The following is a 25,750-nucleotide window of genomic DNA, read 5'->3' on the forward strand; positions in this document are numbered from 1 at the left end:
GTTGGGGCCGCGGCCGCCGCGCGCCACAACATGAACCTCATACACGCAGTGCACCCGGTACCACTGAGAGCATAGCAGTCAAAGAATTTGCAGTGCATGTCCGTCGTCCTTGATCAAGATTTCTCTGTCATCAACACAACATGTTTATAAATACCTTGTGTCAGTTACGTTTTATCACCAAAAAAGTAAACTATGGTGTCTTTTGTAAAAGGATAGTTTCCATCGAGCCGAGGCTTGTGGCTCACGTTACCACAGGCTGTAGGCTCTTTGTGTTGGGATTGGGAACGCTTGTGGCAAAAGAGAGACACGCAGTAAAATAGGCCTAGCCTACTTTTATTTATTTTTCTGTTTTGGCTGCCGCTGTGATCAACGAACTGAGCGGAGCACAGAGCGAGAGATGCACAAATCAGGGTGAGCGACGGAGCGGCACGGTGGCCGACCAGAGCGAATAGCGAGCGGGCCAAGAGCCCTCGGAGCGGCTTTTCTACTCGCTCCGCTCCGTTCGTACGTCCTGGTTAAATGTAGTTTACCTCTCGACAGCTTGTCGTATGTGGCTCATCCAGGTGTTCCTCTCCTCCTTGGAGGTGGTGTGGATCTCGTACATCTCCGGCTCGCTGGAGGAGGCGCAGATGAGGAACATGGCCTTCTCCTCGTGAGCCACCTCCCTGACGATCAGCTTCTGGAGAGAGATAACTGGAGGCTTGTTGTCCTAGAATGGAGAGAGTGAGCGAGAAAAGACATGATTTCTGATCATTCGTCTGTTGTGTTAATTGATCAACTGATTTTAAAGGACAACTTTGTTTTTTTTACAACAAGGGTTCATATTTTAGATTGTAATTAGAGAAAAGAAAAGATGAGTGTTAAAATGTTTTCATTTACTGCTTTCTATTGTTTTAGCGATATTAGTATTTTGATTTCAGTGGGTGGGGGCATGCGTACAAGTGGCTAAATATGTCTTTTTAGACACAATAAGCCGGCAATTTCTTTGTTACTATTTACACCGGCCCTCATAAGTCACATCTGCCCATGAAAGATTGCGGTGCATCTTTGGGATGGGCTTATTGTGTCTAAAAAGACATATTTAGTCACTTGCATGCAATAGAAAGAAGTAAATGAAAACATTTTAACATTCATCTTTCTTTTCCCTAATGACTATCTAAAATATGAACCCTTGTTGTAAAAAAACTAAGTTGTCCTTTAAGTCCTCAATTAAAATATTCTGAACTGAAACGGCCGTGAAAATATTTCCCTGACTGGATCAAATGCGTCCGTTTCTAAGGAAAATGCGTTCTCATTTACCATTCAATCATATTAATTTATGGTGCACAGACTGCACACACACACACACACACACACACACACACACACACACACACACACACACACACACACACACACACACACACACACACACACACACACACACACACACACACACACACACACACACACACACACACACACACACACACACACACACACACACACACACACACAGCAGTAATAACATTATAGAGATAAACTACTCACCACGGTAGCAAACACATATCTCTGGTCCTTCTCTTGCAGCAGGAGTACCACATCGGACAACAGCACTGCCAGAATCTCTGCAGAGGTGGACATTAGAAATAGCCTTCACTACATGTACCTAAATGGATCTACAGAATGGAAGCCATACACCGATAACCATTTTTCAAATTATTATCAAAATAAAATGGTATGACACGTTAGACATTATGCATTGCTTTTAGCAATGTCAACCTAAACAGGGTGAAGCAGTCGATACATCCTACATAGACTAGTTCAGTGGTTCTCAAAGTGGGTTCCAGGGACTCTGTGGGTTCCTTTAGGGGGGTCTAAATTGAACCATACAAAGTCTGTAACTCGGACAGTGTACAAATGGAACCAAATGAACCCTAACGGGTTCATTTGGTTCCATTTGCACACTGTCAGAGTTAAAGGGAGACCTTGAGATTTGAAAGTTTGAGAAACAGTGGACTAGTTTCATCAGCACACTACCGGACAATAGCAAAGTGTCTGAGAGTATACAAGTAGGAGATGTCTGCGCGCTTCAGCCAACAGTCGGTAGAAGGACTCGTCCGTGCTCAACAAGGACAAACTGTATCAAAAAACTACCTGGGCACTTCATGAATGACTACCCAAATAATATGGAGCACTCGATGGTCTGCACGTTCATTTATCCCATTTAGGCCTGAACACATTATGACGCAATATTTTATGCTTTAAATATAAAAAAATAGCAGATCTACAAGCTCGCAGCGCGGCACTCGGTGCCGCGCTGTGAGCTTGTATATCTGCTATTTTTCACTGGTTAAAGCATTCAATAATTCTAGGCCCTAAATGGGTTATTATAAAGCGACAAAGTGACTGACGTTTCGATAGTTAGTACATCTTCCTCAGAGTCAGTGTCTGAGAGTATATCAGTACCTTTGAGTCTACCAGAGGCAGCTTTCCAGTTGACCGTGCCCTCGTGCAGGAGCCGCCTCCTGCCCTGCGCCAGGTCCTCCCGGCGGCACACGCGGCCATCTTTGAACTTTCCCAGCACCTTGGGCTCCATCTTGTTGTGGATCTCCCGCAGTCGAGAGGCCTTCTCGTAGAGGTTGACCTGCTCGTCGACCCGGACGATGGTGTCTTTGATGAGACCCAGCGCCCGAGTCAGCTCCTCGTGTTCCTCGGTACCGGCTGGAGAGACAATTAACGCACACCCGCACGGCTTAGATGGAGCCATTCACAAGACCCTCACTGACGCGTTATTTGGAATTGCACCCGAGTTCTGGGCAAACCCCGCCCATGGAAGCTTTTGATTGGCTGAACTGGCGCTAGGGAGCGCTCCTTTTTGTTCGCTTGGACCGCACGGAGGTGCGATCACTTAAACCTAACCCTAACTCTAACCCTAACCCTAACCTTAACCTCAGTAAAACTATGCCTAACCCTAACCCTAACCCTAACCTTAACCTCAGTAAAACTATGCCTAACCCTAACCCTAACCTTAACCTCAGTGAAACTAACGCTCTGAGTAACTAACCTGCCGACGGATGTGAAAACAAACGGCTCCGCCCAGAACTCGGGTGCAATTCCAAATCTCACTGACTGCACCACCACAGCAAGTTATAATAACTAAACCAATGAGACGGCAATTGAGGGTAATTTAGGGGTTGGCAATATAATCGATATGGCAAAACGTTGCGATAGTTTATTTGCCAATACTGTATCGATACTTCAGGCCATAGTATTGCGATACTTTGAGGGAAATAAAATATGTTCCCATGCATAGGAACCAATGGTTGAAGTCCGGTCCTGACACTCTGCTGCCTCTAGATGTCGCCGTACTAATAGTAGATACTTCCCCTTCCCACCTTCAGTGAGTGAGGTCTCTCAGAAAATGCTGCGACCGACGAAAACAACAACATTGGAGGAGTGCCTTCAGCTTTTAAAGCTGATATATCGCAATAGTATCGTATCGCAAAGATTCGCAATATACCGTGATACTATTGCATCGTGACCCAAGTATCGTGATACGTATTGCATCGCAAGATTTTTGCCAATATCCACCCCTAGAGGCTATGCACGTGACATCATCATACCCGGCCGTGGCTCAGGGGTAGAGAAACAGTCATTAGAACACGGAGGGTTCCTGAAAAGTTCCCAGTTCGATCCCGGGCTCCCCCAGAGTTAGTGTCGAAGAGTCCTTGAGCAAGACTCTGAACCCCTAGTTGCTCCTGGTGAGCAGGTTGGTGCCTTGCATGGTTTCCTCTGCCTTCGGTGTATGAATGTGTGTGTGAATGGGTGAGTGTGATGCACAATCTCTGTAAAGCGCCTTGGATAAAGGCGCTATATAAATGCACCATTTACCATTTATACTCAGAAGTTATGCGAGAACGCCTACTGAATGACAAAAAAAAAATCCAAACAGAAAAGTCCTATCTGATTGTATTAAACAATGTTAAACTCACCAACATTGCAGCTGTATGGAAAGCTTGGATTATCCTCTTTCTATCTGCAAAATCCACCATAGACATGAGCTACTTACTTTCCGTCAATAATTTACATGCAGGTGATTCTTTTTCAAGTGTCAGAGTTTGAAAGCGCTTGTTTTCAATAACCCAATATCCTCTGCTGCCTCCTGCATTATGTGATATTTAGAAACAGGTGATAGGCAGGACCGGTGTGTGATCTCCAACGAGAGCTTCCATGCTGCTCAATGTTTTGGCACTTAGTCTAGCTGAGGTGGCGCGTCCCGGTGGAAAAGTGATGCAGGTGCATACCCTCTAAACCAGTGTTTCTCAAATGGGGGTACCTGTACCCCTAGGGCATACATGGGCAACTGGCGGCCACATGCGGCCCCCACCTTCACTTAATGCGGCCCGCAGGTTGATACCGGAATACCGATATATTATTGATTTCAGCTGTTACAATTCCAAACATGACCTGCTTTAATTCTGTCCGTCTATATTAGTAGCTTAACACAGCGGGTGCCCACGAGGTGTCTACGCGACAATTTCTTTGATGTCGCTGGAGGCCCACGACGCGTTGGACGCGTTTACTGTAATTACAGTATAACTTTATATCTCACCGTTAGGTCGGGGCTACGCCTGGATGTAGCCCATTAGCCGCTAGTCGCTTCGAGTCGACGCTGAGAGCATCGCGCGGCCGTTTTTCTCCGTATACTCCAATGCATTTCCCCATCTTTAAAGCCCTTTATCTCCGATGTTTGTTTTATGGCTAAAACTGTGGCCGCGTGCGGCAAAATGTCCAAATTTTGATCGGCAGTGAACAGCTATGATCAACACTAGCCCATACAGTAAGTTACACAATAACATCCTGTCTGCGCTCATGTGAACAAGTGACGTCATCACGCATGCATTGACGCAACAGGGCCTCGTATTCTTCTATGGAAGTGCTATGGGGGCACTCAGAGGGGATGACTGGCGCCTCCTGGTGGGCAGTCGATGTGTTAATGACTAGTATAGTAGTATTAAAATGTACATTTTTTATTTCCAATGTATTTGTATTTAGGTTCAAAAACGTAACATAAGTATATAACTAAATGCGTTTGACATTAAATAAAAAAATTCCAATTAAAAAATAAGAAAAAAAGAATTCAGGATTCTAATTCAAAAGAAGCTAAAATAGCCGATCTACAAGCTCAAAACGCATCGCAGCGCGATGCGTTTTGAGCTTGTAGATCTGCTATTTTTGCTTCTTTTGTATGAGATACTAGAATGACAAAGCAGGACGTAGCAATATGCAATGTGGCCCTCTGGGGTGAAGGTGGAAATATAGTGGCCCTCGCCATCATCAAAGTTGCCCCCCCCTGCCCTAGGGGTACTGCAGGGGGTACGTGAGAAAAAACTAGAAAATGGGAATATGTATTTTAGTGTTATGGTCAATGATAAAACATTCACAGACTTTGTGTGAACCTGCTCATCTGTAAATTGTTAAACCAAATTACACCAATACCTTGACTAGCACAACTGTTATTTAATAGAAAGCAATGCTTATTTGCCATTAATGCTGTTTTATTTTGAACATATTGGCTTGGGAATTGGTGTTTTGATGTAAATCTTTCTATGCAAAATGCTGGAAGGGGGTACTCGGCTTCAGAAATCAATATAAGGGGGCACTGCATCCAAAGTTTGAGAAACACTGCTCTATAATACTCTACTTATTAGTTTAGTTATAAGGAAAGAAATAATGAGCGCGCGGCACACTTTACCTTCAGTGTTTTGTAGAATGCGTTCCACTAGCACTGGATACTTGGTGATGCGCTGCGTCACCAGCAGAATGCACTCGGTCACTCCTAACCTCCGCACAATGGACAGATTGTTGAGTTTCTGAAAGGTACAAAACAGAAGAGAACCGTGTTTTAGAAGATGAAACTTTTTGTCTCACATCGTGGATTTCAAATGAAAGCAGAAGAATGCGAAATTGCTCACTCGTATGAGGTGCTGGAACTTCTTGTTGTTCTGCAGCTGTTCTTTGTAGTAGCTGACAGCCTCGGTGTGGTGGCTACAGAAATCTCCATAGCACTCCTTCATCTTGTCTCCTATATCACCTGAGAACTGGAGAACAAATACAGCAGTCATCTCTGATGCCCAGAAGGCTCATTATTCTGTTTTCTTAACTCATTTACTGGCCCAACTCGAGAATCCCGGGACTTTTTCTCCGCCAGGCCCGAGAAACCCGAGAATTGAATATGCTTTAATTGATATAAAACAATCGCCGATCGGCCGCCTCTATGTACTCCGGACTCCGGAGATAGTGTGACCGGTCCCATTTGAGCGACGGACCATATTACCATGGCAACCGGAGACCGGAAATGGATATGTCCGTCCCTCAAATGGGATTTTTTTCTCGCTGTGTAAACGAAGCGGCGTCGAACTAGAGAACGGAGCGTCCATTTTGCAAGCAGATTTTTTGAAGCTGTGAACGACGTGCAGTCGTTCACACGCATGGCATGATGCATGGTCCGCGCACGATCGTCATGATCGCGCCCACGTTAAAAAGGTAAACAAAGGCTGGCAGTCAACTATGTAAGTTTTGATTTATGGCAGAGACTGTGTTCATGTTTGTGCGCACAACCTACTGCGTCATGTGTGTCATGTTGAGTATGTATATAAATCATTTTGGACAGTGTCCTTGGCTTGTGCGCGTGTGTGTGTGTGTGTGTGTGTGTGTGTGTGTGTGTGTGTGTGTGTTTGTGTGTGTGTGTGTGTTAGAGCATTAACGAAAAAAGTCGACAAGTCGGTCGACTTCATTACACAAGTCGACTCCCACCAGAGAAAGTCGAAGTTGAAAAAATAAAATAATACTTTCTATTGTGAAAATAGCAGATCTACATGCTCACAACGCCTCGCGATGCGAGGCGTTGTGAGCATGTAGATCGGCTATTTTCACAATTTATGCCTCTATATATTTGACAATTTGGACAATGTTTAATTTGTCATTTTAGAGGTATTAAAAAGTCCTTAAATTGGCACTTTAGAAATGTGAAGATACCCTCTATATACTTAAACGTTATGTTGGTTTGTTTACAGTTGGGTGAGAAAACAATGTTTCACATTAAGTTAATCATCTGGGGACCCCCCCAAAATAATTGGGGGGTCGTGTGTGACGTGATGACATCCTCAAACGATAAAGTCGACTTCAACTCAACTTTTTACCGAGTCGAGTCGACTTGCTAAAATCACAAGTCGTTGTGTGTGTGTGTGTGTGTGTGCGCGTGTGTATATCTGCATACACATGGACAACGTGTGCTTGCTGGTCCCTCTGTGGCCTCCCTACCTGTGTGATCAGTAGATCGGCCAGTCTATTGATAGAGTAGTTCCTGTCGTTGGGTGACAGAAGGCTCTCTCGTCGTCGCTCCTTGAGGCGGGACAGGAAGTTGGTGTGGAGCTCCAGGAGCTTCTCCAGCCGAGGGAAGAGACAGTCCAGCCTGCCCGCGTCCATCTGGAGGTTCTCCTTCAGCTCCTGGATGTAGACGCGCAGCATGATCTTCAGGGTCCTCACGTGGTGCATCTCCGTCTGCATCAGCTCTATACCAAGGCACAGAGGCATATTGTTAAGACCAGTGGTTCTCGACCTGTGGGTGGGGTTATTTTGGCGGGTCCCCAGATGATTAGCTTAATGTGCAACATTGTTTTGTTTAGAGGCAGAAATTGTGAAACGCCGTTGTGTGCATGTAGATCGGCAATTTTCACAATAGAACCGTAGTATACAAAATGTAATGCCTCAACTCTTAGTGATCGTCAGGGTGGTGGGGGGTGGGTCCCCAGTTAAAATATGATTATTTTGGGGGTCGCGGCCTGAAAAGGTTGAGAACCACTGTGTTAGACCAGTGGTTCTCAACCTTGGGGTCAGGACCCCAAGTGGGGTCCCCAGATGATTAGCTTAATGTCATTTATTTTTCTCAGTCAACGGTAGACAAACCAACATACAGTATAAGTGTATACAGGGTATCTGCACATTTATAAAGTCACAGTTTAAGGACTTTCAAGACCATTTTAATACCAAACTGGCCAAACTGTCAAATATTAAGTAAGTAATCTACATGCTCACAACGCCTCGCAGTGTGAGTTATTAGTGTGACATGTGTTGAGGAACACACTGTCCCTCCCACTTCTACTCCCTCCTGAACAGGGATTGCAGCAAACAGTCACTAATTGCGACCGTACAGGTACCGTTGTTCCCCATTGAGCTTGGCACATTTCCTGGGGCAAGCTGCCCAGATCACACATGTCACACGTGTCTTCTAATTCTTTCACTCTCAAAAAGCGCCTGAAATGTAGTGCATCTGAAACTACATTGCAGTGCACATCTTGGGGTGATCACTGCTTGCCTCCTGTGAATTGTTTTATTTAAAATGTTGTTTATTTTCTGTTTATTTCGAGTGAGGTCAGCAGACAAAGTGACATGAGTGAGATGAAAAAACTTGGGTGAAATGTGCCAATCTCAACAGGAAACAACGGTAGGTCGCAGTTTAGTATGTGAACGGTCACAGCTTGTCCGTATATATCTCTGTCTATAACGCCTGACACTGTGGTTCTATGGGTTTGTCACTCTGACATCACTGTGATGTCAGGCGAACCACTCTTAACAGAATGGGTTTGCCGCTCTGACATCACACTCTGCCTTCACTGTGATGTCACACTAACAGAATCCCTTTCATGCCCATATATGGAGTTCCCTGATGTCATCAATATTAAGCCCATATCTAACAGGACTTCATATGGGAATGCCCATATATGGAGGCCACATTGGCCACATACACTAACGGCTGGTTCTACAGACAGGGATCTCCATGTATGGGCATAAAAGGGTATGATGTCAGATGTCAGAAGCAAATGTTGTACTTTTACTCCATACAATTATTTGAAAACTTAGTTAGTAGTTACTTTATAGATGTAGATAATTGTTACTAGTAACACGCCTCAGGGGTCTAGGGATTTTGCAAATGGAATCGTGGATTTTCTGATTTGTTATACTCTGACGTTTCCAAAAATATATCGTTTTCATAATCCCTAAAAAACTAACGAAATGACCCAAGTGACTTGACTAATGGAGCATTCAAACACCCACGTTTCCACATTGGCGAGCAGGAACTTCACCCCTACAGATCATGAAATGTTGACAATATAGACCAGTGGTTTCCAAACTTTTCAGCCCGAGACCCAAAAGAGATTAGACGATTACCCGGGAACCACTAGTCAAAACAGCAGATCTACAAGCCCACAATGCGTTGTGCTGCGTTGTGAGCTTGTAGATCGGCTATTTTCACTACTTATTATTACTATATTTTATTTATGGAATTTCTTAGATGATCATGTGTTTGTTTCTTTGAAAATCTATACAATTCTTCAATTATTTTTACTTCTAAAAATAAAATGGTATATATTTACAAACATTTTCACTTTCAAAAAAACTTTTGGTAATTTTATCGTCTAATAAGGCTTTTATGAACACCCTGAACAGTTTTTAATTTGCTTGATTCAATATTTAGATATTTGATGTAAATGTTACCAGGCCCTCCAGGCCCAGGGCCTCTCCCCACACACACCCAGTGTAACTTAAAACTTCATTTTAACCATGATAGATTCATTAAAAACACCCATTATCTTTTCTTTCGATAACTTTTTTCATTTAGTTTTAATAATTATTTTTTGTATTTCATTTTTTAGATTTTCCCAAATAATTATTAAAAATAAATGAGAAACGTTATGGAAAAAACGGCCTGCTCACATATTAGGAGGGTAATATGAGTCACCAGAAAAAAATAATGGGTGTTTTTAATGAATAGAATCTATCATGGTTAAAATGGAGTTTGAAGTTACAATGGGTGTGGGTGTGGAGAAAAGCCCATAAGGTGTTTCCCTGTTGAAAGTGGAATATCCCTTTACATTTTTTGTAGGAAAAGAAAATGGGATTTTTTTTCTCGAGTTGTGACCCATAGAAATTGGTCTGTGACCCACGAAAGAGTCCCGAGCCACTGTCTTGGACTCACCGTATATCACATCTTGTCTCTTCACCATTTCTTTAGTGAGTTTCTTCACATACTGCTGGTCCACCTCCATGCTCCAGGACTCTGCTTCCAGGTCCTGAGCGTCTGCCTCCAGATCAGCTCGCACCGCTGCATAGTGAACATCTGCAGGAAGGAACCAAGGCATCAGTAACAATGATAGACTGTAGCGATCACATGTATTGAACCCTAATCAGTCTATGAGTATGATAGACTGTAGCGATCACATGTATTGAACCCTAATCAGTCTATGAGTATGATGGACTGTAGCGATCACATGTATTGAACCCTAATCAGTCTATGAGTATGATAGACTGTAGCGATCACATGTATTGAACCCTAATCAGTCTATGAGTATGATGGACTGTAGCGATCACATGTATTGAACCCTAATCAGTCTATGAGTATGATAGACTGTAGCGATCACATGTATTGAACCCTAATCAGTCTATGAGTATGATGGACTGTAGCGATCACATGTATTGAACCCTAATCAGTCTATGAGTAGGGTTGGGGACGGTAACCGCTGTACCGCCGTACCGCGGCCTACCGCGGTGTCAGGGTCCTTACCGCGGTCAAAAAAGACAATCAAGAGGCAATTTTTTATTGAGAACGAGCGAGTTTTAAAACGGGGGAGAAGCAAGGACCGCATGCGCTCCATGCCGCTCTGCTCTGGGCCGCGTACCACATGTTTGGAAGCTTAATGGGCCATCAGTTTCCTTTTCATCGAAAATGAAACTAACGCTAGACCCTAGGTATTGCCGTCACGCGGAGACATAGAAATCCACACTGGACACTGACTGGAGCAGCTGTCTCGTAGCAGGCAGCAGCGTTAAACTTTCTCCATTATCCACACGACACAAGCATGTTTATACATACCTTGCAGATTCTTTTTTATTCATACAGACAGAGTGCGAGCCGTGAGGACTAAAACCGAAAATGAAACCAGCGATTTTACAACCTTTTGTGTCAAGTCTTGTAACTAAAACCTGTCACTCAATCAATGCAATTTGAGACGTGACTTTACAGAATCAATGTACACGATCTACACGGGCCGTCTCTCATCTGGTTGTTCACACACAGCGTACTGTGTCTGAAAAGGAGTGCATCTCTCCACTCCGACATGTCTCCTTTCCGACATGTGGAGAGAGCCTCCCTCTGAAAAGCCCCTGTAGCCTACGTTACTATAGTAACCCGACAGTGCAGAGATCTACAAGCTCAGAAAGCGTCGTGGATGCAACGTGTTGTGAGCTTGTAGATCTGCTCCTTTCAAAGCCAGACCCGCTGTGCTGTACGGGGATGTATAACTCGGGCTGTGGAGCGGCAAATTCTGGGCAGATGATTGGAATATTTTGGCTTATCGCCGAACCTTAATTGATAGATACAGGGGTGCGGTAATTGCTGCAATACAGGCGGTAAATGGGAAGACGGTAACCGCGATAACAAAATGTCGATACCGAGCCAGCCCTAAGTATGATAGACTGTAGCGATCACATGTATTGAACCCTAATCAGTCTATGAGCAGTGATGTTTTCAATGTAATGGGTCCCGGGACCCACAGGTGGTCATTCAAATGGGTCCCAGAAAAGTTTTGAGTCCTCAATACAATGATTTTGAGCGCTGTGAGCTTGTAGATCGTCTATTTTCAAAATGTTTGCCTATTTCTTATATTTATTTTACAATTTGGCTAATGTTTGAACTTAAAACTACTAAAACTACTAAAAACATTGACGTTTCTATCGCCTGTTTAAGACTTTCTACGTGGATTTTATTTGTGTTAACGTAGGGGAAAGTAGGATGCTTTCACCCCATGAACAATTTAAAATGTTTTTCTTTTACCGCGACCTGGTAAATTATTTTAACATGGACTCCAATGGAGGCGCATCCCCAGGACCATGACATGAATGAGTCCCTGGGCGACTTGAATGAGTTTTTGATGCGGGATGCGCACGTAATGACATCACTGAATGCTGTATCATGTGTGGGGCTGTAGCCATGTCAGAGATGAGGCCTGTCTCTTCAAAAGTGATACATTGGAAAGCTAAGAGATCCTTGGTAAGGAACAACAGGACTCACTCAATAATCGATAGTATAGAATTAGAGAAAATAAGCAAAAAGTGATGGACAAAAATGAATTGCTGGGTCTCAGGGGGAGATACAATAATGATTGAAATGCTATTTGGATAACCATTAAGGAAATGATCTACTGCTGCTTGGAAGTACAGTAGCTCTTTCATAAAAAAGGGTGTGTCTAATATTACAACATGCCTTGTAACACAGCAGCAGGCAAATAATATGCAAGATAGTACCCAGTCAGCCTCTCTCCCCCGCTCCCACACACTCCAGCTTAATGAAACAGTGTGAGGTGACTTGTGACTCCCACATACATTCTCCTCCCTGTCTAAAAGAGACATCATACCGACACACCAGCCATCCCAGGGTTTCCCATACCGTATATATGCACTTAGCAGTGGCATCTGCTATAATCTATTTGCAATAGGAGAAGACACAGGACAGGACAGCCCAACTGGTACAGGATTTGTGGGGACAGTGCTGATATGAGTGTCAAGGATATATTTAAGTGTATTTTCCTATACTGGTCACTATAAAACACATAGAAAAGAAACCCCACGTCAGGCTGCGCTTTGAGAGCATGCTTCCCAGTTTGCAAACATGCTAAACCACCGCTGCTACAACTTCATCCTAGGGTAAACGATGCACATGCGCAGATCTTAAGAGGACTGGGATGGTTGAAGATAACAGAGTCGATGTGACGTATATTCTATCATTTCATCAGATCTTCGAGCTTAGCAAGGCTGCTGGGGTCAACTTATCTCAGGTATTCATCACCAACTGTACGCGCCAGTCGACTCACCCTCTACGATAATGGACTCTGTAGTGGAAGGAGCGATGGAAACTGTGTCTTCGTTGAAGCGCTTAAAGCGGTTGGCGTCGGTCTCATCCATCTCTCCGAGATGGTCTCGCAGAGACCTGAGGGAAGACAACCATTATGTCCACAGTGATACTGCATACCAATTCCTTTTTGCAACAAATGTTCATGTTTTAGATTGTAATTAGAGAAAAGAAAAGATGTGTTAAAATGTTTTAATTTGCTGCTTTCTATCGCTTTAGCGATTTTAGCGTACAAGTTGCTAAATGTCTTTTTAGACACAATAAGCCAGCGATTTATTTAAGGGGAAGGGAAGCTTCTCGCCCTTAGGTTGTCTTAACGGTTACTATTTAGAGTAACACTACTAGCCCCCATAAGTCACATCTGCCCGTGAAAGATTGCGGTGCATCATGGGAATGGGCTTATTGTGGCTAAGAATACATATTTAGCCACCTGTATGCAAAATCATTAAAATCACTAAAACGATAGAAAGCAGTACATTAAACATTTTAACACTCATCTTTTTTTTTCTCTAATTACAATCTAAAATATGAACCCTTGTTGTAAAAAAAACAAAGTTGTCCTTTAAGTTTATTCTCTCCATTTCTCGGTAGCTTTGCTTTCCTCTGTCGCACTCCTGTTTTTCACAGTAAACACCTGCTTTCTCTCCTCCGTCTCAGTGCTGAGAAGGAGAGGAGAGTGAATGCATCTGCACAAACTAATGAATTGAATGTATCTACAAACAGCATCGTTGTGGCGCTTTCAAGCCTCCTTCCTGTGGTTTAAGTTATGTACTATTTATTTTGTATTTTTGTAATGATTTTTATTGCCTGTCGTGTTTCTTTTATATCTTGTACCCTGTTTTATGGACCTGAGTCCACTAATAAAGATTGAATTACTCCTATGTGCAATGCCCAAAGACATGCAGTGTAGAAAGAAAAGGTACAGAATATAGAATGGTATAATTCCATTCCAAAATTGCGTGCCAATTTTGTTGCTAGAGCACACCACCTATCCTAGGGCATAGGATCAGCCTGCCTGCAGCACGTTGTGAGCTTGTAGATCTGTTATTTTTGTCATGTCCAGTACACATTAGGCTGCAATCACGCAGCCTAATCAACAAACTTGAGTTACATATTTCGTGCAATGTTATACTGTACATGTTTTGGAAAATGTTTTTAATTAACAAAACCAATAGCCAAAACAATGCATAACCAAATCCTTTTCCAGGACCCTGGATAAATCCCAGGACTCTTGATAAATTCCAAACCTTTTCCCGGATTGGAAAATGTAAATATTTTCAGGAATTTCATGACCGTGGGGACCCTGCTTACAGGTGGCGAGTAGTGAATGTCTTCAACTGTGCTCACCCTGTGAAGGTTAAGAACAATAACAGACAAAACGGCTGAGGTACTGACCCTGAGCTGCTGTTACGGAGATGGTGGCTGAGGCTGGACGATCCGCCTGGCAGTGCTGTGGTGGCGGAGGAGGCGGAGGCTGGGGTGCTGGAGACGTGCGGGGTGGTGGGCTGAGTGCAGGCTGCCCGCGGAGTGAGGGTCATGCCTGGGGTGCGAGACGAAGCCGGGGGGCCATTCACGGCCTGGGCCGACGCTGGGCCGCTCTGCTCCCGCTCCCTGTCCCGCTCTCTGGCCGCTAGGGATGAAAGAAAAGGGATGGATGAGGGAAGAAAACGAGAGGACCTGTTAGACGAGGAGGAGGAGGAGGTGAAACGAGGGAACAGGGAGTGATGAGCAGATGAGCAGTGAAAAGGAGATGAGGAGGAAGGGGAGGAGGACGAGGAGGCCAGACGTTTCTTGTCGGACTTCGGTCCAGGCTTGCCCTCGGTCGCCCCATACTTCTCTAGCCAGGACTGGGGGAAGGATCCCAGGAAGCGGCAGGTGACGAGGTCGCGGTGCATTAGCACCCGAGCCCCAAAATTGTTGGACGGACCCCAGGACGAGTTGGAGGACTCGGAAGAGGAGGGTGATGTTCTGGAAGTGGTGCGACTATTGCCCTTGGTTAGCGCAACCTCCATTCTTACTATCAGTCGAGTGCAGAATAGTAGCTGCAGTTCAGTATAATGACGACAAAAAAGACAGCCGTAGTGTATCTGTGAGAGCAGTAAGGCTTCGGTCCTAATCTGGGGACCAGACGGGACGCAGGAGAGTCCGGACTGCAGGTGATGCTGTGTGCCAGACAGCGGACAGACAGCAGATTTATAGCTACGATCGACCCGCCCCACGCCTGACCTCATCTGGTACCTTCTAGAAGCCAACAGCATGCACGTGAACTTGAAGCACGTTTCCCTCATCTCTTCTCTTCTCCCGTCTCCACATCACTCCCTCCCGTTAGTTTTTCTCGTCGTTTCCCCAGCCACTGATTGGTCAGTACAGAAGGTGAGCGGATCCAGCTGGAGGTGAGAGCACTCCAGCTGAGATGATAACAATCTCTAGGAGAATAAGAGGAGCTGCCGCTCTGTCATTGTGGCTCCAATCAAAGGCATTATTTGTGCCCTTAAGAAACCAAATTATCCACATTGAATTAAGTAGTCAGTGACATCAAGGCCGTTTCATCCAACCTGGCGTTTTATTTAATGGATAGGGTGGGTACTCGGGGCCCAAGGGAGCGCCTGGTGGTTCACAGTTTTTTTCAACCTGTTGATTCCCATCATCTATAATCGTTCCAAGCACAACATCAACAATTTATTTCTTTTAATTTTCAGGAATGTATTCATCTCAATGGGTTAAGGGTAACGTTTAGGCTGGCTTCAAAAACCATGATGAATCTCCTTTTTTTGAAAAAACTCAAAGTATACTCATGTACACTGTAGTAGTTGTGTATTTTAGGTTTGCACACACACACACACACACACACACACACACACACACACACACACACACACACACACACACACACACACACACACACACACACACACACACACACACACACACACACACACACACACACACACACACACACACACACACACACACACACACACCTCGCTTAATCCTCTGCAAGGCTCCTCCTGAGAAGCTTCCAGAACCTTTTAATTGAACACAGTGGGACTGACACAATAACCAATCATTTACCCCCCCCCCCCCATCATCCCTCTCCTCCTTCTCTCCATACAGTGAGTAACTGCAGCCAGTCACTGTGTGTGTGTGTGTGTGTGTGTGTGTGTGTGTGTGTGTGTGTGTGTGTGTGTGTGTGTGTGTGTGTGTGTGTGTGTGTGTGTGTGTGTGTGTTATGTGTACACTAGTATTTACTGTATACTATATGCATGTGCTCACCAAGGTTGGGAGAGGGTGCTGATGAAGTCCTTTGAGGGGAATCTCTCTGTAGAGGACAAAAAAGGACATTTATTGGAAGGCAATTCTTCGTTTTCGAACAGCATGTGTACGTACGTACACAGACAGACACACACATTGGTATAAAAATAAATTGTCTTAACCTTTCACACACTACTGCAATACTCACTCACCCAGTCCCAATAACTTGGATGAACAAGCAACTTATAATGCCTCTAAATACTAAAATGATCTATAGTGCTTCTCAACCACTTGGCACCATGCACCACAAAGTAATGTTTTTCAACTCTGACATCAGCTGAGCGACAATGCTGATTATTATTTTACATAATCGTTTCCAAAAATGTCCATACATTTTCGAAAATAGCAACCGGTTTAGAAGCTCACAGTGCATCTAATGACAGCTAAACACGTGTATGGACATGACACTTTTAAGAAATGGTTAGGGGCAGAGGGAGTAAAGGCAGAAACATGACTGTAACACTGTATAACAGTATCTTGGAACATTATTATGCTGTTATTCTTCTTACCTTGTTCTTGGTGCTGCTGCAGTCACCCAGCAGAGTCCTGCAGCTCTTGTGAACATTCACTGCACAATCTGAAAGCCAGCAAAAAATGGGAAACGTCAGACTTTACTGCACAACCTCATTCGTTTTCATTGGCTTCCATCCAGACAATACACATAGTGGACAAGTCAGGAATAGAGCCCAATCAGTCATTATTTGACTTTTTTGATGACATCGGTATCGACAACTACAGGACAGGGGTCATCGGCATGTTGGCTTGTGGTGGACACTGTCAAAATTAAATTTTTTGCCACAGACATACAAAATGAACGGACAACAATATTACCAGAAACACAAATAGCTAGCCCTGAATGACCATAACAGGTCTGTAACTGAGAGTGTACAAATGTAACTAAATACTAAAAAGACCCTACGTGTCAGTTTGGTTCCATTTCGACACTCTCAGATTTATGGGGGTTCTTGACAAAGTTTGAATCACTGTACTAGTGGACTCCTACTGTACTAGTATTATACTGTAGTAAATCAGTGTTGTATTCTGAAGAAGACCTGTAAATTTGACATTCGATAATTGGGTCAAAATAAGACAAATATAATGGTGTGTAAAACAGAAATTCAACAATGCAGTAACAGTATTTAGATATTTGATATTCATTTTATCAGACACACGCCCTTCCTATACAAACCTATTGTAACTTCAAACTCTATTTTAACCATGATAGATCCATCAAATACGACAAAAACTAATAATCCAATAATCCATCCAACCATCCATCCATCTTCAACCGCTTATCCGGAATCGGGTCGCGGGGGTAACAGTTCCAACTGAGACCTCCAGATTTCCTTATCCCGAGCAACTTCCTCCACTCCCTCAGGGAGTATACCGAGGCGTTCCCAAGCCAGTTTGGAGATATAATCCCTCCATCTGGTCTTTGGTCTGCCACGGGGTCTCCTCCCAGTGGGACGTGCATCGAGGACCTTCCTAGGAAGGTGCTCAGGAGGCATCCGTACTAGATGCCCGAACCACCTAAGCTGACTCCTTTCCAAGTGTAGGAGCAGCGGTTCTACTCCAAGTCTCTCTCGGGTGACTGAACTTCTCACCCTATCTCTAAGGGAGATACCAGCCACCCGTCTGAGGAAACCCATTTCGGCCGCTTGCACCCGCGACCTTAGACTTTCGGTCATGACCCACACTTCATGACCATAGGTGAGAGTAGGAACGAAGATTGCTCGGTAGACAGTGAGCTTTGCCTTCCTGCTCAACTCTTTTTTCTTTACCACAGTGCGGTTTAGCGACTGTAAAACCGCTCCTGCTGCTCCGATTCTCCGGCTGATCTCCTTCTCCGTCTTCCCCTTTCTCTCATCCGTGAACAAGACCCCGATATATGGGTGTTGTTGAGGGGCTGTCGCGGCCTCAAAAAATAAAAAATAAAAATCGTTCGACGCATCAATTTTTAGCCTCTAAACGTCGACTTGCAAATAACGAGTCGTTTAACATCCCTAATACGAACTATAGGATGCCAGGTCAACAATTACCTGGCAAGGCATCAGTGGCATATAACATGCTATATAAAAAATCACACCCGTGTGAACTGAGCGGTGGAGTCTGTGCGCGCGTGTGTGTGTGTGTGTGTGTGTGTGTGTGTGTGTGTGCGTGCGTGCGTGCCTTGCCTGTTCTGGCCTGGCCTGAACAACAGCGCCCCTCCCTTAACATGTGTGGTCAGAAAAGGTACTACACCACAGGCTTGAGGCTACATACAGACCCACCCACCCACATACATACATACAAACAAACATACATACCTACACACACGGCCACGCTATGGAGACGGTGTGACCACCGCTCAAAAAACAGAGCCTGTAAACATTCAGTATCCAACAAGGGGCGGAACAACAATTCAATTCAACATAATCGCACATAAAGACCTCAGTCTCGTCAAGCTCACGGAGGTCTGAGGCGCCCCGGTGTCTCGCCCGGCGAGAGCCAATAACACGTAAATAAGGCTAATAGTCCTCCCTTCTGCTGGCCTGGGTTCAAATCTATGACTGAGATTTGGAGAAAGTCAGGCACAGAAGTTGGGTTTCGAAAAATGAGGACACAGCAAGGTGCTGGAGGCTGGCGTTATCAAGATTGACAGGCAATCAATTGTTGCCTCAGGACTTGTTATCCGTTCCCTCTTCTCCAAACCTCCATGAGCTTGACGAGATAGATGGTCTGTCTGGTCATTCGATTACACCTAAAACCACTGGTAGAAAATGCAAGATGTGCAAATTAATAGGAGATGTGCCAGGAGTAGGGATGGGATGATAATCAGAGAATAAAAATAATAAGTTGTGATAATAAGTAGTAGAGAATAAGTTGTTGTAATACCGTAAGTTATTTTGGTCTAATAAAATATTTGGTAAGGTGCTTTACTATCAGCTAGTCTAGACCAAACAGTAGAAAACCCCAATCCATTCAGCCTTGGGTGGAATAACCAAAAGTCCAAATTGTCTACTCTCACTAGCTAGACTCACTAGCACAAATACAGTATATCAAAAAAGCAGACATTGTGTGCTTTTAAATATAAAACAAACAATGGGAATAGCATAAACAGCTGATAGGGGAGACTATATTGTCTATATTTGGCATGAAGTATGAATGTGAAAGAAACTGAAGAGTAGTAAAATGATTGATTTCATATTTTCCGGCAGACTAGCTAATGCTCACTCTTTCTGACCACAGTTCTGGTCTTGCGTCAAGGCCATGTTCTGTCTGGCAAACAATTAAGGGATCCATAGCAACCGGTTATCCCTCCTTAATGCTCCTGACTCTCTGAGGCCTATCACTCTCCCTTGGCTCATTATAAACATTATGTTCTCTTCTGAGTCTGAGTCGAACCCTACCAGATAAAACCAGAAGAAAATACCCTCCCCCAATTAGGGCATTCACCAAATATTCGAATATCAAAGTCACTATTCGACGTTGTTCAACGTTGCGGCGGGGGCACGCGACCCAAGACTAATTCAACACTGCATATACAGGGGTTGACACTAAGGTCTCAGAGGCACTTGCCCATCGGGCAAGTACAGGTCATGTTCTACTTGCCCGAAGGTAATGCCCACTTGCCCGAAAAGTAAATCGTCCTTTATAAAATGATAGGTACGATTTTAATTACCGCTCAATTTAACACTTATTTCTTTGCTTTCTGGGCCCGTGCGATAAACTGTCATACCTCAATACCTCCAAATCCAAATACCAAATACTTTAGCTATGATTGAATATGTCTATGGGTTCACACTTGTTATTTTTAAATGTAGCAACAGTAAAAACAGCACATTATAGGTAAATAGTGCTCTTATTTTACATTCCACAGACCAGAAGACACAGCGCACTGGCCACGTTCAGGCGTTAAGACAGATATCTCATGTTTATAGACATTTGTGTCCCCTCTCAAATGAGCACTTGCCCTGTCGGGCAACCTGAAAGCCAACTTCACCTGCCCTGACGTTTTATTTACCTGCCTGGGGCAGGTGGGCAAGCCTTAGTGTCAATGCCTGCATATACGTTTACATTGCCAAAGCAAGTGTCAAAATATAATAAGAACTGTTGAAAAGGGGGAACATACAGTATATACAGTTGGGGGGGTACAGCATTGCACACACACACACACACACACACACACACACACACACACACACACACACACACACACACACACACACACACACACACACACACACACACACACACACACACACACACACACACACACACACAGTAGTGAGTTAGAGGTTGGCACGTTTGTCTAATTATACAGCCATTAGAGACACATACTGTATACTATAGGCCTACCCACCAGTGGGTCAATCTATGATTTGGGTAGAAAGTGGGCCTGAGTTGTTGTTGTTTGTCAGTCGTCTGTCTTTAAACATATTAATTTGCACATCTCCTAGCAACTCTGTGTGTGTGTGTGTGTGTGTGTGTGTGTGTGTGTGTGTGTGTGTGTGTGTGTGTGTGTGTGTGTGTGTGTGTGTGTGAGAGAGAGAGAGACACACATACGCACACAGTGTGAGAGTGTGTGTGTGTGTGTGTGTGTGTGTGTGTGTGTGTGTGTGTGTGTGTGTGTGTGTGTGTGTGTGTGTGTGTCCTCACATAAAGCAGATCACATGGCTGTGGTAATTGTATAACTCTCCAGGTTACATGGCCTGCTCACAAAAGGTGCAGCTCCTAAGAACAATACAATGCAAACATGTCCGATACTAGCAGCTTCTGCATACCAACTGTACAGCTACCTTGCCCTTTCCTCCTGCTTGCAATTCTACGAGTCAAATCTAATCTAATCTACTTCTCTTCCCATTTCTCTGCAGACCTAAACATTTGTTGCTATTCCTTCCATGGCATCCATTTCACCAAAAGCTTTAGTGTACGCCCATCACATGCCCATTTCACAGTCATAAATAACACATAGTATGTGTTATTTGTCACTGTGTGATCACAAACAATCAGTATCAAGGATGTCATCATTAGGGCTGTCACAATTATTACATAATCGTCTAATCGCAATTATATGAGGTAATCGCAATTATTTTGCATAATCGTCATAATCGTTTCCATGTTGAGAAATGTTAATATAGTTTCAAACACTTTCAAAAAGTAGTGGAAATAGCAGATGCGACGCGTTGTGAGCTTGTAGATCGGCTACTTCCACTATCAATGTTCTTTTTTTAAGTATAAAGTTGTCAAATATGTCAGTAATTTATTTGTATATTTAGGTTATGTGTCATGATTTCCATGTGCAACTTCAAAGCCTAAAAGCCAAACAGAAATGTAATTGTCAACAACAAAAACACAATTATTTCGCAATTATTTGAGTGGCAACTAATCGTCATGTAAAATGTCATAATCGTGACAGCCCTAGTCATCATGCAGTCCACTCTGTATAGAAATTAAATGATCAAATCCGATGGGAACCGGCATGATGTAAACAGAACCACCAACTATAAAAGGTGAGTTCCATGGAGCAACATGCAGTCACTGGTCACAGGTGCCAGGCTGGCTTGCCTAACCAGTTTAACCCTGCAAGGCCCAGCGTTGCTTTTTGGCAACATTTTTTAAATCATTTTTAAAAAAATGTTATAATTAGTTTTCCAGTTCTTTTTTCACATTAACATCACCATTAAATCCTATTGTTTAGTATTACAATGCCATTGGCCACGATATTTGCATATAAATACCCCTCACAGAGAATGACATTCACACCTCCCAGAGAAGTTGAAATTCCAGCGTCTGGACGAACAACATCTCACTTTTTAACTGAAGCTATTCCTCACTAAAACATAAGTAAAATGCCTGTAATATATGTTTTCGTGATCATTAGAATGTCTAGAACATGTACATATGTTATTATTGTGAAAAATATCCCCAAAATGCAAATTAGAGCATGATTTATGATTTATGGCTATAAAACCTTACAAAAACATTATGATTTTTTTTAATTAAAATTTCCTGTGATTAGGACTCCTACAACACCACCTGATTTAAAAAAAAAGAATTTGGCCAGTAGAAATTAATTCGGGTCTTGCAGGGTTAAGTCGTGGTTGCAGCCGTCAAGACCCGAGGAAGCTGCGGGCGAAAATAGCATTTCCATGACATACGATGTAACTTTGCGCATTTGTGACACCCCTTAGAAATAAAAGTGCTTTTGAAGGTGCACTCTAGTGGAAGCCCCTCAGTGTGCAATTTGGGGTTGATCGGAAGTTACATTCATGATACCCATTACTAATTTTGGAAGCCAATTAAAAGCAAACAGTATGTATTATTATCAAAACCCTGATGTGTGATATACAGATCAATCGCAGAAAAATGTAATATTTTGTAAAAGTAAAAAGTCTTTAATAATATTTCTGTAAACTTTCATATATTCTAGATACATTGCACATTCAGTGAATTATCCCAAACATTTTTTTTTGTTAAAATTTTGAATTTATATTTATAAATATTTAAGGCTGGGACTTTAACTGATTAATTGCGATTAATTAATTACAGAAAATTAACGCGATTAAAAGAATTAACGCATTTTAATCACACTTAGTTTTTGCACAACAGAACCTTCAGTTTCGGGCATACCGATCATAGCGATGCACCAACCAAGAAGAGACAAACGCAAAGGGAGAAGTAGCCGATCAGAGCGCTTTGCTTGGCCCAGTGGATGCGAAATTTAGATTTAAAAAAACTCACTAGTTGATTCACTCGTACAACAAAATGTGTTTTACTTAAAAGAAAATGCTTCTCAGGTCAAATATCGATGTGCGATTAAAATGCGATTAATTGCGATTAATTAATCACAGAGCCTGTAATGAATTAGATAAAAAATTGTAATCGCATCCCAGCCCTATAAATATTACAATATTACACGAGACCACTCAAAACAAGGATTTATAATAGAGAAATGTCAACCTTCTGAAGTAAGAGTTGAGTCCAGTAAGAGTCCAGTGGGACGTTTCCGAGGTCAGTTATGATTTGGGGTGCTATGGCATCTGCAATGCTTTTTTACACAATATTCTAATTTTCTGAGATTGAATTGTATACTGTATAGTGCAAGGGGATTTACTTCCGTGGCCTCCTGGCCGTGTGCACAATAATTCTTGCACTAATTGGCCCAGTGGTTTGCAAAGATTAGCTTTTGCATAGACAGACTATGTTTAGACGGCTTACCCCCAGGTGTTACGCCTTAAGAATCTCTCAACTAAATATTTTACAACAAGGATGTGCTATTCGTTTTTAAGGTCCATGTAGCAGTTGGCCAAATGTATTTGTGGCCAAGGCTCCACAAATACACTTTTAGGAGTATTTATTTTTCTCCCAAAAGTAACATCAAATGTCTGTGTATGTACAATGCTAGGCAAGGCACAACAAAAAATAAGACTTAATAAAAATAAGGAAACAAAAAACCCAAACAGTTAAAAGGATCTCTAATAAGCCAAATATGCCTCAGCATATTATAATTGCCCTCTATTCACCTTATTCCTGGCCCTCTCTAGGGAGGCCGCCATTGCCTTTTACAGAGGGCGCTAGAGAGTTTTTCTCTGTGTGCTGCTTCAAAAACATCTTTTCACTTCCTCCCAAGAAAAGAAGTGACAGGGAATTGTCTGTTGCCAGATTTTGCCAAAGAAATAAACCCAACAGAAGCAACTAAGCTTAGTTTTAGTACTTTACAAGCTCACAATGTGTCACATTGCGACACATTATGAGCTTGTATATTTGCTATTTAAAAGATATTGTGGAGAAAAAAAAAAGTAAAATATTTTGAATATTTTTTAAACATTTTAACAACACAAATTTGTGTGGAGGTTCCTGGCACCACATATTTTCAGATGGGGGTCTGCAACTGTGGACAAATATGTTAATCTGGGGTCCTTGATATGAAAAGATTTGAGAACCACTGGTTTAAAAAATATTAGAAAGTAAGCCCAGAGCGCCATCTACTGACACTTTATTGCAAGGATACAGGAAACCAAATTATGTTTTTCAGCCTCTTTCAGGATATGAACAGGAAGCAGAGGCGGGGCCAGGAATAAGGTGAATAAACTAAAAGTTTAAAGGTTCTACACCATGCATTTCAAAATAATTAATATCACATTGCTTATCTCCCAAAAAAACTTTTTTCAAAAGGTTTGAGGCTAAATTACCACTCCTGACTACAGAGCCCCTGTCATTTCTGCTTGGCTTTCAAAGCATTTTCAGCCCCACCCTCATCCCAGCTCCTGCCCGCCTCCTGCTCAGGCCTGCCCACTCTGCGACCTGGCGTTTCCCAAGGAACCTACAGTAAGTACAACGGTGGGGGCCAGTGGTGGGCAAGGAGGTAGGGAGCGCTTCGCTGTGTTAACCGCACAGAGGTGCCGAAAGTCGGGGGGACGAAGATTTACTATTTTGTCCATAACGACACATAACTCGGTAACAGCGCTGAGTCGGCTAATGCGACCATCGCAATGCTCGACACAGCGACTCGCTTGCTACCGCTCGCTCGGCGGTGTCTCACGTGGCTCATGGTCAAAAAAGTAAGTCTCTAGCCCATTCCTGTCAAGAGTTCTGATTGTTTTAAGAATTAACCTAACTAATGTCTACTCACTGCAGGCTAGGTTTCTCTCACCAGCTGGCAGTGATTGAGTTGATTGATTGGAATGTTAAGTGACCAGCTCTCTCTCTCTCTGAAGATGACAGCATTGCTAGGAATGGGGTGGGGGGTCTGGCTATGAATAATACCTGAACATACCTACAATATTCGAACTGTACTCAAAGATTACACATATTAGACATGGAAATTAATGTTGTTAAGAAAATTACTTATTTAAAAAATATAATAATAATAAAATGTAAAAGTTGTATTATTCAGATATTTTCTGAATATGCCATTATTGTTCATTACTTTTATTCTTTTTGAGCGGTGGTCCCGCCGCTCCTGTGATTCGCTTTCAAGATGTTACTGGCTGGCTGGCCGGCCGTGTATGTCTGTCGCCTGCCATACCTCTCCTAACCACACACACAGACCACACACGTTAAAGGAGGGGCGCTATTGAGCAGGGCAGGCAGACAACACACTCTCTCTCTCGTGCACGCACACACACACACACACACACACACACACACACACACACACACACACACACACACACACAGTCAAGAGATATAGAGCAGCAGCAGCAGCTCCACACAGACACACGCAGTGAAGGGCGAACGTGAACTGAACGTCCTTTGTTTTCGCTTGATGAACGAATTGTCGAACACGATCATTCTGACGCCCGTGAACGGCGTTCGGCGGCGTTCGGCGGCCGTTCATGCGGCGGTCCGCGCCTCCGTGCGGTCGTCTGTCCTCTCGTCTCTCTTTTCATTCACATGCTCCAATAGTACGCACTTCAAGCAGCTCCTCGTGAACGTTATTATGCGGTGCTGTCTGCAGCTGCACTGTGAATCTCCTCCTCTCGCAAGTAAAGCCTGACTACTTTG

General features: G+C 43.4%; 1 protein-coding gene across 3 annotated transcripts in view; it reads right to left on the reverse strand.

Moving 5' to 3' along the window:
* Positions 1-25,750, reverse strand: part of arhgef18b (rho/rac guanine nucleotide exchange factor (GEF) 18b) — an 82,692-nt gene that overhangs the window by 33,905 nt on the left and 23,037 nt on the right. For all 3 annotated transcript variants that reach the window (XM_080732714.1, XM_080732713.1, XM_080732712.1), the window contains 11 exons: positions 16,771-16,838; positions 16,223-16,268; positions 14,345-14,579; positions 12,912-13,027; positions 10,022-10,162; positions 7,306-7,556; positions 5,958-6,083; positions 5,738-5,855; positions 2,449-2,703; positions 1,531-1,607; positions 531-709 (listed from right to left, as the gene is read on the reverse strand). In XM_080732714.1, the coding sequence (XP_080588840.1) occupies positions 531-709; positions 1,531-1,607; positions 2,449-2,703; positions 5,738-5,855; positions 5,958-6,083; positions 7,306-7,556; positions 10,022-10,162; positions 12,912-13,027; positions 14,345-14,579; positions 16,223-16,268; positions 16,771-16,838 (1,612 nt within the window). The remainder of the gene's footprint in view (positions 1-530; positions 710-1,530; positions 1,608-2,448; positions 2,704-5,737; positions 5,856-5,957; positions 6,084-7,305; positions 7,557-10,021; positions 10,163-12,911; positions 13,028-14,344; positions 14,580-16,222; positions 16,269-16,770; positions 16,839-25,750) is intronic.

This window comes from Nannobrachium achirus (assembly GCF_963921795.1).
Source record: "Nannobrachium achirus genome assembly, chromosome: 1".
Lineage (NCBI taxonomy): Eukaryota > Metazoa > Chordata > Actinopteri > Myctophiformes > Myctophidae > Nannobrachium > Nannobrachium achirus.